We start from the raw sequence: 15,924 nt of genomic DNA on the forward strand, positions 1-15,924 counted from the left end.
AGAGACATCGGTCCTGTCGACTCCTGGTCCTCTTCCTCCACAACCATCGATGCCTGATCTTCCACAGGGCTCTGTGCAGGACCTCATACCTCAGCCTCCGCCACCGCTTACAACTGCTCTGGTACCATCAGTTGTAATGCCAGAATTGTCTGACCTCATCAGACAAGCGGTTTCACAGGCTTTGAAGGACCAACAATCAATTCTGACGGGCCCATCGATGCCGATGCTCACAGCATCAATGCCGGCAAATATGCCGATGCCGGTGGTACCACAGATGCCGGTGTCGATGTTGACATCGAGGACAAAAGGAGAATCGATGACGATACCGAGAATCATCACAGCATCGACATCGATTTACACACAACTGCCATCGACCTCTTCGATGCCAATTTCCATGTTACTGCCGTCGATGATTTCGACACCGACGCGGGCACTTTCAACAACACCTGCGTCGATGCCACCTACAGTTCCATCGACACAACCACAGTCAGAAGAACCTGAACCTCAGGATCTGGCTTTCTTCCAATGTCTCTTACAGAGATACCAAAGTGTCATCGATAACCTACCAAAAAAATCAACAGAAGAGGTTTCTTCACCACCCTTCGATGACCCATTACCAGGACTATCAGGTATTCATCAACCACCCAGATCCTCCCCAAAATCTCCCTATAGAGATGATGATGAGGATTCTTGGGATGATCAGGGTACGGACACATCTTCGGAGGACTTCATGTCGGACCCTTCACCTCCAGAACCGAGAAAGAAGTCCCCACCAGAAGATTTATCGTTTTCCACCTTTATACAGGACATGGCAGCACCATTCCCTTTAAGCTGTCGGCAGAGCAGGATACTAGACAACATACTTTAGAAGTCCTGCAGTTTGTTGACCCACCTAAACAAGTATTGGTGATCCCAATACATGATGTCCTCCTGGATCTGCAACACCGGATTTGGGAGCATCCATGTACTGTCTCCGCAGTAAATAAACGTGTGGACTCCACATACTTGGTGCAGACAGCACTAGGATACCAAAAGGCACAACTACCACATCAATCTGTGGTAGTGGAATCTGCCCAGAAAAAATCTAAACGTATCCGCCCACACTCCTCAACTCCACCTGGAAAAGATCATTGCTTCCTCGATTCCCTTGGAAGAAAAGTTTACCAAAGTGCAATCCTGAATTCCAGAATCTCTGCCTATCAACTGTATATGACACAGTACCAGAGACATCTCTGGAATCAGATGGAAGAATTTACCAATTCTTTACCGACACAATTTCAGGAAGCAGCACAGACCATAGTCAACAAAGGCCTAGAAGCCGGGAAACATGAGGTGAGGGCGGCTTACGACAACTTTGACACGGCTTCCAGAACAGCAGCTGCTGGAATCACTGCTCGCAGATGGGCATGCCTGAAGACCTCAGACCTCAGACTTGAAGTCCAGGAAAAACTTGTGGACTTACCGTGTCTAGGAGACAACTTATTTGGAGAAAAAGTCCAAGAGGCCGTACAGCAACTTAAGGACCATACAGAGACATTATGTCAGTTGTCTCAGATGCCACAAGATACATCTACACAACCTCCTCGGCGACTACCTAGGAGGGAATCCAGGCGTTCTTATTACAGGCCTAGGAGATATTATCCCCAAACTTCTAGGGCTAGGTCCACTAGGCCACAACAAAGATCCCAAGCCAGACAGCCTAGAGCAACCCGCACCCAACCTCTTCCACAGACAGGCCCAGCGATGGGTTTTTGAAATACAGGCCAGAGAACAAGTCCATCCCTTAAACCCTCGACCAGATCTGCCAGTGGGAGGAAGAGTATCCCACTTTCACACACATTGGCTAAAAATAACCTCAGACCAATGGGTACTCTCTATAGTTTCTCGAGGTTACAAACTAAATTACCTATCAATTTCACCAGAATCTCCATCGAGTTTCTTTCCACAGTCCGTCATCAGTCACCATCCAAGACAGCGAGGGCATCCATCTCTGCGCTGGGGAAAGACCGGGCTGAGCACCGTGGCATGCATTGTCACCAACATGGTGACCGTCCGCCACCGATGCCATCCAGCACATCGGTGCTATCCTTCTCGATGCTGGAGAATGCTTGGGCCGAGCAACATCACCACTGCCATCGACACTGTTCCGCACAGTATTGGCAGTCCTTGGTGCTCCAGAAACACCAGAACGAGTTCCGAAGAATTCTGCACTGGCGTCACAAGACATCGAGCCGCTGCGACGAGGGCCGGGTTCACGAGTTGTTAATTGGCTCCCCTGTTCCCGAGGCATGCCCCACCGACATCGGTGCGGGATTGTGGCCCTCCACTAATTACGGTGTTAGCGCCAGCCACGCTCAGCCTGTCTCCTCTATACCTGCACCACCATACCAGGCATCAGAGTTGAGACGGGCATCTACTCCCTCGATGACTCCTGAAATCCACAGAGCCAGCAATCTTCACCGGCTCGTCCTTCGGCGATCCACGTCGGATGGTAAGTACCCGCTTCTGCGGCATTCCCATTGAGATGTGTTCTCTAATTCGGGCCACATGGCTCGAAAAGTTCTAGGTCATGTACCTTCCAAGAACCGTATTAGTGTCACATATCGCTATGCCAGCTATGTCAGCCACAATACCAAGAGAACCTCTCTATCATTTCTTTGGGATTGCATCAGAACATCCTCCCATTTTCAGCAACAGGGCTCTGTACTGATTAATACTCTGGCTTCTGGTTCCTAATTCAGAACCAAAGTTCCAGATGCATTCGCTGATCTGCTAAACATGAGATCCAGCAACTACTACCTCAAGTGCAAGTACACCTCGAAGCCTGACGACAGGTCTCGATGTCTCCTTGTACAGTACACAGAAATGCGGGTAAGACTTTACCGCTCACGCTCCCGTGGAAGCTTACATGATATCCAGATTACATCAGCCCCTCCAGTTGGACACCTTCTGGTCTCCCAACTGGCCGGATATCAGAGCGGCCACCCCACTTTGTACCAAGGTTCCCGGTACATTCCCCCAGACGCTACAAAGCGCAGGAGGGGGCGTTGGGGAGTTTTAATTACACTATTATTTCTTTCAACACAAAGTAGTTACTCTCTGCCATCCTGGACCTCAGAAATACCAACTTTCTTCAGAAGGCACAGGTAAAATGTTATCTCTCGTCACCATGCTTCCATATTGTAGTAAGTACATTACCTCTAATCTTTCTATGTGCTTCATGGTAAGTCAACAGTATTACAATCCCAAGCTCTTCCGGTTGCACCAGCTTCGGCAACTAGAGTATTTTCATTGAATCACTATCTGTGACTGCTGTTTCTCTACGGAGTGCAACATCATTCACGCCTTCCTTGCATGCACAGCTGCATAACCACAGTCAGTCCACGCAAGGAGCTCTAACTTCTTCATGACTCCCTATACATTTACTACCTGGGATTACTGTCACTGCCATAAATCCTTTATACAACACTTTTGGACACCACAGTCATAATGACCTTCCTGTCCAGCATACGCGCAGACATTCTAATAAATTCTTACATGTCTCTGCGCGCATTTTCCATAACCTCATCCCCTCAATTCTTCATTGTCGGGCCATGGGGGTTTTTCACTGTGCACTTTCCTCATAGATCCAAAACTGCTATGGGTTAGATTCAGTGAATTTCCATTATCAGTGGGTCTAAGCTGTTCAACCGCTTTCGTCCCTCATCCATATTGCAGATCTAGAACCAAAACCTAGTCTGATTCTGCTCATGCTTGCATTTACTCAGGGTTGTAAAGTTTGACCTAAAAGCTTCTCAACCCAATATGCGTCTATTCCACTCCAGGCACAGTTTCACATGAACTTCCTGGAGCTTGTAGCCATGAGTTATACCCTTATGCCTTTCAATACTGCCTCTGCAACAAATCTTTGTGCATACAGACAGACAGCATAGGGACAATGTGCTTTCCAACACACAAGCACGCACAACCTCTTCACTGCTCTGCAAGGAAGCTGCGCAGCTCTACCCTTGGCCCTTGCTCACTCCATGTATCCTCGGGCCACTTATCTAAGAGATTTACTGAACGCACTAGTAGACCTTCTCCATGTAGGTGTCCATCCTCTCGAATGGTCTTGGACTACATGTGTAGCGGGAAAAATCTTCTAACGCTGAGGTCAACCAAACTTGCCCTCTGCGTCTGAATCGAACCATACGGTGCACAGATTCTACTCCCTACACATGTTTCCAATGTGTTCCCATAGACGCCTTTCTTCAATCAAGGGCCTCTTAAATGTGTCTCTTCTGCTGACTCTCATAGACAGCACTCTTCTAATGTTGAACCGGGACGGGGTTCACTGTTCCTCAGACCCACGTCCTGGCCGAGACCAGTATGCTTCCTCAATCTATCACACCAGTAACCAATTTGCCTTCTCACAAGTCAGTCTCAAATCGTAGACTCACTGATGTTCTCAGGTACTGGTAGCGTCACAAAACCTTCCACACATAAATCCTACCATTCAAAATGGCATGATTTACCACATGACGAATACAAAAGGGTATTACCCTTTTTTCTTTCTCTACACGACTCTTTTCTCTTGCTCCCTCGAATTCTGCTCCCCAGACATCCTCCACATAGGTACACCTTTATTCCAATTGGTGTATCGTTTGGGAGTGGGGATACCCGATTAACGGTAAACCCCTTCTGAGTCAGCTTACCATGGATTATCCACTGATCAAGCTGCCTCTATTTTCACTAGTCACGGAATGGAACCTATATCTTATCCTTATAAGTCTCATACGTTCTCCGTTCGAGCCTTTCCATTCCTCTCATTTCACAGTTATAATTTTAATATATGTACTGTATTTATTAATAAACAAAAACAAATAATTCTTTACCTTACTGCTTAGTGACTTTTTTGTTGCTGAATTTCATTGGCTAAATCTTCAATTGAAGGTTGGTATTTTGTACACTTCAAGCCCAAGCAAGCGTTACAAACTTCATCTGTCAGTCGGTTTCTTTTATTGGCTCCCATTCATTTTCACACCACTCCCTCCCCATCCCCCAGGCAGGCACCCATGCATTCATACACATACATCCCCAGGCAGAGTCCCATTCATACACATGCACACACTAAAGGCAGACCCCCCTCTCTTTTGCCAGCAACCTCGGAACCTCTCTCATTCCTCTGCTGCCACTGTCACTGCTGCCACATGGTTATTGGGGAGGCACTGATTGCTGCTACTGACACTGAAGCCCATTCTGCTGCCTCCTCTGTGCAGGCCCCGTGGGCTTCCACTTTCTCCATGCTGATCTTGTACATTGTGAGATCCATAGAGAAAGTGCTATTCTTGCACATTCCCAAAGATTACATGTGCCAATCACTAAAAAGTAATTTTTTTTTTTGCCTTTGCTGTCTGATCTTAGTTTTCTAATTGGTTGGTCACAGGCTTTTTTTTCCCACCTTCCCTTTCTTATTTTTTTTTGCCAACTCCTTTTATATTGTCTTTTTTTCTGTTTCTTTTCTCTCCATCTTCTTCCCTCAAACACACAGTCAGGTTCTCATTCTCACATGCATTTCTCTCTCTCACACACACACACAGGCTCTCACTGTCACATGCTCTCTCTCATACAATCATTCATACATACAGTCTCTTACTGGCACATGCTGTCTGACTCTCACACACACAGGCTCTCTCTCACTCCCACATGCTGTCTTGCTCAAGCACATGCTGTCTCTGCAAACATTCAGATCCTCACTCTCAAACTCAATCTCTCGACTCATCTCATAAACGCACACAACACACACCCTCTACAGACCCTCAGCCTCTGTCTCACCTCTGGGTCTCATCTTCGCAGGTCGCCGCAGGATGGGCTCTGCAGCGGTCCTGCTACCGGGCCTCTTCCTCTTCTCGGACCGCTGCGACTTGGAATTCGCGGCGGCCCGTAAGCGCAAGTGCTGCTCCTCTTCTGCACGCGCTGATGCTTCTCCTCCTTCCTGCCCACGCGGCTCCGGCAATCTTTACTTCCGGGGCCGCACAGGCAGGAAGGAGGAGGAGCATCAGTGCGTTTAAATACGATCTTTTTCTTCGGGCTGTGGTGACGTGAGCCTCACCACGGCCTTGCCTATCGCTGCGCCGCATGAGCCTCCCTGCGCCCAGGGGCATTGGGGGGGTGGAGGGATCCAGAGGGTGGGGGGATACTAAAAAACAAATTTTAAAGGGTCGGCACAGCCGAAAAAAAAAAGGCTCGGCACAGCCGATAAAAAAAAAAAAAAAATCCCAATAGTCCATGAAACACTGCGTGTGTCAGCAAAAACATCTTGGCGTGTCACCTCTGACACGCGTGTCATAGGTTAGCCATCACTGATATAGGCACAGGCCCTGGACAAGATGTCGTCTTCTCTCCTCCTGAGAGATTGGGCCCTGGCTCAACTGCATGGGTTCTGTATCTTGATTTCCTGGAGATGCAGAAGGAGAGGGTACAGGTCGGGAAAATGGGGATCCAGAGTTCCCGAGTCTCCGAGAAGGCCTCCCTTCCCGGAACTGGCGTTGGACACAGAGGTCCACGCAACCCGCCAAGTCAATGAGGCTGTTCAGGTCGTCCGGGAGGTCCCTGGCTGCCAGCTCATCTTGGAATCTTGGGGAGAGACCCTCCAGGAGTACGCCGTGAAGGCTGTCGTTTCCCCAGTTCAGCTCGGCTGCTAGTGTCTGGAATTCCACTGCATACCGGACAGGGGCCGGTTGCCTTGGCGTAGCTGAAGTAACTCTGAGGCGGCATTAGGCCTGCGGGAGGGCTCATCGAAGATCTGCCGGAAGGCTGCGACAAATTGCTCCAGGTTAGCCAGATGGGAGTCCTGACACTCCCATACTGAGGAGGCCTATGCCAGAGGTTTCCCGTCCAAGGTAATAATGTAGTTGGTTTTAATCCGATCCGTGGGAAACTGGGCTGGCAAACAGGTTGAACCAGATGAAACATTGATTAAGAAATCCTCGGCATAACTTGGCGTCCCCAGAGTACCGTGAGGGCACTGGCAGTTGTGTGGGCGTGGTCGGTCCGATATCAGCCACAGATACAGGTACCGGGGGGCTGACTGCGGCAGCTCCATCTATCCGATTGGCTAATCTCTGCACTATCGTCATCAGGGAGTCAATGCATATTTGTTGTTGTTGCAACCGCTGTGCAATACCGGGAATGGCGTTCAGGCCCGTGGCATCTGCCAGGTCCATGGCCTTGCAATCTGTTAGGAACATGGACCCTTGAGTCGGCTGGGACAGATGGTAATGCACTGTGGGAGCCCACATTGGATGTCGCAGCCGGGAGGCGGCGCCGAAGAGGAACCCTCGAAGGCTTCACCCTTGGAAGCCCGCAGTCCCCCCGGGAGGAGCCCGTGAGGACCTGAGCCGCTGGGACTTAGGCGAGGTCCTCTGCGACCGAGGACCAGAGGAGAGCAGCCGGCAACAGGAGGTAGATGAAGACTTCACCCTTGGAAGCCCATGGTCCCCCCGGGAGGAGCCCGTGAGGAACCGAGCCGATGGGACTTAGGCGAGGCCCCCTGGAGGGTGAAGAACCGGATATCTGTGGATGATGAGAAGCCAGAAGTCAGTGTACAAGCCAAGGTCGGAAGCCAGGAGTCAGAAGCCAAAGACGAATCCAGGAACAGAAGCTGAAGCCGGAAGTTAGTGGACGAGCCAAGGTCGGAAGCCAGAGTCAGGAACCAGAAGTTAGAAACCGAAGACAAGATCAGCGATCCAGAACAGCAACTAGAACCTCTTAAGCCGAGTGAACCTTGTTGCAAGGCAAGGCTAGAACCGGCTGCAGGGTTTAAATAACCATGCAGCATCTGATGTCACTCCCGGGGCTGTGCTTAGTTTTCCCGCGCTGGCCCCTTTAAACCTGGAGCCCCTGCGCGTGCGCGCCTAGGGGGCGGGGCCAGCCACGGAGGATCGGCGGCATCTCCCTCAAGGAGGGAACGCCGCGGCAGGAGCCAGGTCGGGCCTAGATGGCCAAAGAGCAGTTCCAGCAGCCCGGGCCGGCCCCGAGGTAGGTGGAGGGACCGGGGCACGGCCCGGGACCGTAACATCCAGGAAGGGTTGGGGAGCACATCTGACCGATTTGAAAACTCAACGTCTATGGTCCCCCGAGAAATCAAAACTCCACATAAATCTACTTGAACTTCAGGCGATCTGGAATGCACTCCAAACCTTCTCCACTCACATGGCAGGGAAGCAACTAATGATTTCCACGGGCAACCAAGTCGCCATGTTCTACATAAACAAAGAAGGCGGGTCCTATTCGTGGACTCTGTCGGAAAGCCCTTCGCATTCTTTATTGGACAGAAGCGAGGAACATATCTCTCCAGGCTACCTATTTACCAGGCCTGGACAATACCATGGCGGATCGCCTCAGCAGAATCTTTCATCCACACGAATGGATGCTCAATCCGCAAGTAGTGACAGCTCTCTTCAACAAATGGGGCTATCCAAATATAGACCTCTTTGCAACAGAGGACAATCGGCAAGTTCTTCGCTTTTGCTCTATTTATCCCAGCAAACTTCGATATGCTCCCGATGCTTCTCTCATTCCATGGACAGGGGGCCTACTATACGCATACCCTCCCATTCCTCTTATCTCAATGACAATTCAGAAGTGTATTCAGGATGTAGCAGATATGATTCTAATAGCTCCAGCGTGGCCACGACAGCCATGGTATGCCTATCTCCTTCGTCTATCCATAGCCTCCCCGACACCTCTGGGAACCGATTCAGATCTCCTAATGATGGAGGGAGGAGCTCTACTCCACCCGATGCATCATTCCCTTCACCTAACGGCGTGGAGATTGAGAGGCAAATATTAAGTCATCTTGCACTTCCAACCCACATAGAGGATGTACTTCTTTCTTCCAGAAAGCCTTCCACCAGACGTAATTACAAGGGGAAGTGGGATAGTTATTCTCAGTGGTGGGACTCCAAGAACTCCTTGTCATTAAGTTGGCCTTCAAAGAGTGGAGACACCTATTGGAAGGAACCACCTTTCTGATTACAAGCCTTATGGATCACAACCATTTATTTTATATTGAAGCTGTGAAACATTTGAACCTGGCAAGCAAGGTGGGTCATCTTCTTTGCTCATTTTCAGTATATTATCTCCTTTTGTCTTGGCTCAAAGAATGTTAAGGCCAATCTGTTGTCATGATAATTTTCCTCTGAGGAGACTCCTGCATCTTATGATAAAGGCTCCATTATACCAGCCTTCAGGATCATTGCAAATACAGTTAAGCGTGATCTGATGAAGAAAATTAATCTGGAATCTTCAGTCCAGGAACCTCCTGTAGTGGTTCCTGTTGGGCATATTTTTGTTACAGATACTTGCTGCCCAGATGTTTTCAAAAGGAGGCATGATTTCAAACTCTGGACATTCAGGGATTATGAAAACTTTTGAATTGATTTCTAGGGTTTTTTTGGTGCCTTCCGTATGCAAGGATTGTAAGACTTGTTTTAGCCTGTCCAGTATGTGCTAGAACCAAGGTCCCTTGTGCTAAACCTTTAGGTGAATTGCACCTTCTCCCAATTCTTTATGTATCATGGACTTGCCCCTCTGCAGAAGTTGAGGGCTGTTGCCCAGGGGAATTGGATTGTGTATTGACAGTTGTATGAGGTAGCTGTACCATGGTTGTTTTGGCCATGCTGGCGCGATTAGGATCAGATCTGTGTCGTCTTCGATGCATCTCTGGATTGTGTGAGAGATGAGTGGTATTGGAGGGAACGCATACAGTAAATTGTGAGACCAACTTATGAGGAAAGCGTCTGGAGCTAGTTTGAGTAAGCTCGGGTAAACCGAGCAAAAGTTGTCCACTTTCCTGTTGCTTTCGGTCGCAAAGAAGTCGATGGAAGGAACGCCCCAAATGGAGAATATGTGCTGTGTGACCTCTTGATGTAGTTCCCTTTCATGGGGATGAAATCTTCTGCTGAGTTTGTCTGCTCTGGAATTTCTGATTCCGGGCAGATAAGTTGCTTGGAGAGAGATGGATCTGTGGTGACCCATTCCAGTATCTGAACTGCTTCCTTGCAAAGGTTCCAAGAACTGGACCCTCCTTCTTTGTTTATGTAGAACATTGTAACCTGATTGTCTGTGTGAATCATCACTGTTTTTCCCCGTAGGGAGTTTTCAAAGGCTCGAAGGGCATTTCTGACCGCTCTGAGATCCAGAAAATTTATGTGTCGTTTGTGTTCGTATGTGTCCATAGACCCTGTGTTTGTAGCTTGTCTAGATGAGCTCCCCATCCCTTGGGAGATGCATCTGTGGTGAGTATTATTTGATGTTGAAGGGGTCATAGAGGTGAACCTGCTAGTAGGGTCGAAGGGAGTAGCCACCACTGCAGGTCTTTCTTCATGCTGTTGGTTAAGGAGATGGGAGTGGACAATGGATGGAGAAATTGGTCCATTGGTTTTTTAGACCCCATTGTAGGCGACGCATATGTGGGACTACGTAGCTGGATGCTGCCATGTGTCCTAGAAAGGTCAGGATCTGGCGAGCTGGAACTGTTGTGTACTATGAAGTAGAACTGCAGACAGTGTGGGGAGAGCTAATGCTCATGGGTGTGGTAGGAAGGCCTTGATTGAATTGTGTCGATGTAGGCTCCTATGAATTGTAAGATTTGAGTGGGTTCTAGTTTTGACTTTTCGAGGTTGATTAAGAGACCTAGATTGTCCAGGCAAGAGATAGTCCGAAGCAGATTGTCTCGTAAGAGAGTCTGATTTGGTACTACTAGAAGCCAGTCATCCAGATAAGGAAATATTTGCACCTCCTGACGATGGAGATGTGCCACCGCTACTGCCAGAGATTTGGTGAAGGCTCTGGGGGCAGAGGAAAGGCCGAATGGAAGAACTTTGTATTGGAAGTGTTGGTTGTCTGTCTAGAAACAGAGGTAACACCAGGAATTGGGATGCATTGGTATGTGAGCATATGCATCCTTCAAATCCAGTGAACACATCCAATCCCTGGGTCGTAGAAATGGAAGAATAGATTTGAGAGAAGTTTGCAGAGGGGAAGTAGATAAATATTGAACAGAGTGGAGGACAGAGGCTTGTAGTATGGATAAGGTTTATAGGCCCTGAAGTTGGTTCTTCTATATGTAGTAGAAGAAGAATATTGACACCTAGATGTGGATGGTTGGTGAGGGGATGTGAGTGAAAGAACTGCTGTTTTCTGTTCTTTAAGCTTCGTCACTGTGTCAGTGAACTTATCCCCAAATAAGTTATCCAGACGGCAGGGCAGATTCGCTAATTTATCATCAACATCGTCCCTTATTGCACTAGAACGGAGCCATGCCAGGCTTCTTGCTGCTATGGCATTAGCCGAAGTTTTGGAGGAGATATCAAACCCTTCTTAAATAAACTGCAGCAGGTGTCTTAAACCTTCCTCTAGGTTGCAGTACTATACAGGCAAACCTGTGTCCTGGGTTCCCTGTTGGAGATGTGGCTTCAGCACTTGTAAATTTTCGAAAAGATATTGCGCTATATAGAATTGGTGGTTTTGTATATAGGCGTTTAGCATCCCAGATTGAAATGACTTTTTTGCAAAGTCGTCAAGTGATTTATTATCTCTGGTTGGGGGTGTATTTGAATGAGGTTGCGATTTATGAGCCTTCTGCATTGCCGACTCTACCACTACTGATTGATGTGGGAGCTGGACTGTTGAATGGAAGGGGGAGTCCTTCATTCGATATTTCAGGTCTATTTTGCGTGATATTGGAGGAATGGATAGCGGGGTATCCTATGACTTCTCCATCACCGCAGTCAATACTGAATGTTGCAGTAGTGCCACCGGTTCATTCGGAGCAGCAAAAATCTTTGGAATTCCTAACATCTCCTGACGTGGATCAGGATCTCTCCTTGTCTCCACATTGAGCATCTGACCCACCTTTTCTATAAACTGAGAATAAGAAAGATCCTCTGGTGGAGAGGAGGGCTCAGGGGGACCCGCCGCCGGATCAGGCGGAAAGCCCGTCGATGAGTTTGATGAAGAATCTGAGTGTGGAATATCTTCAACTGGCGAGGAAGGTACACTCGGTAGGTTTTTTGGTGCTGGACCAGGGATTGCGGGGTCCTGTGGAACCGTTGGTGATATGGGAGGAGTGTGCTGAGGTGGCAGATGAAATTGTTCCACGGATTTAGGATCAGCTCAAAATAGAGATTATCTGTTACATAGCTTGGTTAGTCAGTCCCAAGGTAGACGGTACAGGGGGTGGGTCTGCTATAGGTGGTAGAACGGACCGAGTATGTCTGCCTGCGTACGTTTTTTTATATGGAACCTTCTCCGGAGATGGAGTAACCGGTGGAGATACTGTTTGAGGACGATCAGGGGCAAGGGTGCCCATGGAGCCTAGAGAAAAACTTGATAGCGCATCAGGTGATGATGAATCAGTGCCTGACAGATGAGGTGGAGAGATATCTGGATCAGAGTCGATAACTAGAAGGGATGATATCTCTCTGGGTCTTTTATGACCTGTATGGTGTTTTTTGGGCTTGATTTGTGTCGGTGAGGCGATATCTGCGCCGATGTGCGCCAACTGCGTCGGTGGTGGATCAGTCGGGCGAGGTTGCGACGCACCGCTATCCTTGCATCGATAAGTCAAGTGCGTTGATGATGCGCCAGTCGGGTGTGGATTCGATGCAGCACTCTCCTTGTGTCGATGAGTAAATGAGCTGGTGCTTCGCTTCTTAGATGTCGCGTCAATGCTTCAGATCCAAGCTGGTGCGTCGATCTTCGGAGCGCTGGTGCGTCGACTGCATCGGTGTAGTATGCGGCCGCGATGCTACTGACGCATCCCCCGTGCCATGTGCTGACTTTTGGTGGGCCAACAACGGCGCATGTTCTGACCGGGGGGGGGGGGGGGGGGGAGTCAACCGAAGAAGCCCTTCTCGAAGAAGGAGACTTTTTTCTCCTTTTTTGGGCCTGGGCAGGATCTGATGGAAGCCTCCGAAGGGGCATAAGAGCCCAATGGCCTTGACTTTAATTTTTTAAGTTTGGCAGCACGTTGATGCTGCGCTCATGGGGACATGCGTCTGCAGTCCACACAATTTGCCTGGTTATGAAATGGATCCAAGCATATATAGCAAGAAATGTGACCATCAGTGGCCGACATTATTTTACCGCAGGCACAAAATTTGAATCCTGGACGAGGCATGTCGATGGATGTTGTCCTGCTAATGATTTTAAAACTTTTTTTTTTTCTCACAGAAACTGTTTCTCTCAGGAGAGAAGAGCTCCACGTGCTAACCATCGCGCAGAAAAAAACTGAATGAGGAGCCTCAGGCAAACCCGGGAAGATACAAGAGGGAGCATCTAGCTGAAAGACTTTACTAGACTTAGAGAGCTCTGCCACCTAGTGGCACGGAAGACGTACCCAGACAACATGGCTAATTCAGCTGCTTTATCTACGTGAAAATACTCTAGATGAGATTGCTTCATGGAGCGATGTAGAGGCACTATGATATTCTCTGTTTAATTCTCTATTCCTTTCTTAATTATTCCTAGCACACTGAGCAGAAGATTTTAACATATCATCAACAATGATGCCTAGATCATCTTCCTGAATGGTGACTCCTAATGTGGAACCTTGCATTGTGTAGCTATAATTTGGGTACTCTTCCCTAAGTGCAACACTTTGCACTTGTCCACATTAAATTTAATTTTCATTTGCATGCCCAGCCTCCCAGTTTTGCAAGGTCCTCTTACAATTCTCATAATCCTTGTGATTTAACAACTTTGAATAATTTTATGTCATTGGCAAATTTGATCACCTCATTCATTGTTCTCATTTCCTGGTCGTTTATAAATATATTAAAAAGCAGTAGTCCTAGAATGGATCCCTGGGGCATTGGGAATCCCTGGGGCATTGGGAAAATTTAACATATAGACCTACTCTCTGTTTTTCTATCTTTCAACCTGTTCCCAATCCACAAGAGGATTGAAATTAAAAATGACTTTTTAATTTCTTAAGAAATCATTCATGAGGGACTTTGTCCTGACTATAGCTCTCTGAGAACCCCTGCTGTGGAATCTGCATCACTCAAAGGGGATTCAGCTCCTGCATACAATTTTTATTGTGTCTGGCATAGGTACAGATTTTAGCACTATTCTCTTAATGGAAGTGCTTGAAAGTTCTGACAATAGTGGATCTTGTCTAGTAAAGAAACATATTTAATAAGATTGTGATTGCTGCCCCTGTCATTACCACATGCACACAATGCCCCCTTCTGTAATTAAGGACCAACCAGTGAATTTTTAAAGGAGTTATGCCTATAATCAAAGAAATGTTCAAAAGCCATTTACCCACATTAAGTGCACTTAATGCAGGTAAAACTTATGGACAATTCAATAATGTATGTTGTAGCAATATTCAAAAGCCACTTAAATGCATTTACACATGTAAAACCCAGTTTAAGCATGCTTTGAATGCTTTTGAAAATCAGGCCCATAGTTCATTAAAAAGATATCTTTTACTGGCTCTATTAATTGTCTCAGTATACAGATCCTAGTGTATAAGTCTGAATCTTCCCTGCTTGGTGATGTTCTCTGATCCTAGGTAATCTCTTTATCCTCCTCTTTTCTCCTGCAGAGAAAGAGATTCAGGAGAAATTGGACCATGTGCTGAATCAGCTAGACTCTCTCAGGCATCATGGTGGGCCACTCAGTGAGGAAGGGGTATTCCTGCACAGTAAGGAGGCAGCTGATACCCTGTAAGGACAAGGCATTTATAGTTATGTTACTAGGTGTTGTGTGTGATGTCTCTTATGGTTATTGTCCTTGCAATGTAGTCACCGAATTTTGCTGGGGGCCACTTTGACAGTTTATCTCCCGCACATTCACCTACTCCATCATCCCCTTCCAACGCACTTATACTCCCTACTTCCTGACCTCCTTCTGATGTACTCATCCCCTGCTCCTTCCCATGGATGTTCATCCTTCTCACCCTGATCTCCTTCTGATGCATTCACCAGCCTCTATCTCCCTTCTGCACCTTATTCATCCTCCTACCTCCTGACCCCTTCTGATACACTTATCCATACCCCAAAGCTTCCCCTTGCACCACCCGCCCATAACCTCACAACACACCCATCCCCTATCCCCTCAATACACTTGTCTACCCCACTTCCTGCCCACCTTCAGATGCACTTGCCACCCCCTATTTCCTCCCACTTGATTAACTCACCCAATCTGGTGACTGTCAGGAGAGAGGTTTTTCTGCAATTTTGTTGCCAGTATGGGGATAGATAGAGGATTGGGAGAAGGAGGAAGGAAGTGCATCAAGCCACTTTTCCCCTATCAGGACCTTGGTAACTGCCGCTACCTGGCTCCCTGACCAGCTGCTGCCATTTGGGTGGTTCAGCATGGCTTTGTGAGTTTGAGCCATGCAGTGTCTGCACTACTTTCTTTCTCATAAGAACAGGGCAGGAATTTGGGTACCACACAGCTCAAATGAGTCATGTGGAGTCATATAAGCAGCAGTTCCTGAAAGTGGCTTATCTGGGGGGGGGAAGCTGGTTAAGTCATCTGAGGCAGCCATTTTGGATCTGGCCCTGGGCAGTGCTGTGGAAAGCAGGGAGGCATTTAGGGAGTCTCTGATGCTGTCTCTTGCGGAGGAGTTCTTGTCTCTGGAGGAGGAGGTTGGAGTAGGTTTGGGGATAAGAGAGGAGGAATATTTATTTTTATATTCCGTCTTTCGGCATTCCAAAGCGGATTATATTTAAGTACTTACTGTAGGTCCATTTAATTCTTCTCATGTGAAGCCTTTTTCCCCATAATGTGTTGCCTTAATCCATCAAGCCTATTCTAGATTTGAAAAAAGGTGAACATATCCTTAAGAATGGCTCACTTTCATATGGAAACTCTTCTTTTGGTGATCATAATAGTCCAAAGAAAGGAGTTTCTTATGTTGCTGGA

The 15,924-nt window shown here is 47.7% G+C and overlaps 1 protein-coding gene across 6 annotated transcripts in view; it reads left to right on the forward strand.

Annotated features, from left to right (window-relative positions):
- LOC115096294 (synaptonemal complex central element protein 1-like) overlaps nt 1-15,924 on the forward strand; it is a 226,874-nt gene that overhangs the window by 173,770 nt on the left and 37,180 nt on the right. For 3 of the 6 annotated variants that reach the window (XM_029610780.1, XM_029610784.1, XM_029610779.1), the window contains exon 10: nt 14,600-14,720. The exons of the other annotated variants lie outside the window; for them this stretch is intronic. In XM_029610780.1, the coding sequence (XP_029466640.1) occupies nt 14,600-14,720 (121 nt within the window). The remainder of the gene's footprint in view (nt 1-14,599; nt 14,721-15,924) is intronic. 6 annotated transcript variants of the gene reach the window in all.

The sequence above is a fragment of the Rhinatrema bivittatum genome, chromosome 1 (genome assembly GCF_901001135.1).
Source record: "Rhinatrema bivittatum chromosome 1, aRhiBiv1.1, whole genome shotgun sequence".
In the NCBI taxonomy this organism is placed as follows: domain Eukaryota; kingdom Metazoa; phylum Chordata; class Amphibia; order Gymnophiona; family Rhinatrematidae; genus Rhinatrema; species Rhinatrema bivittatum.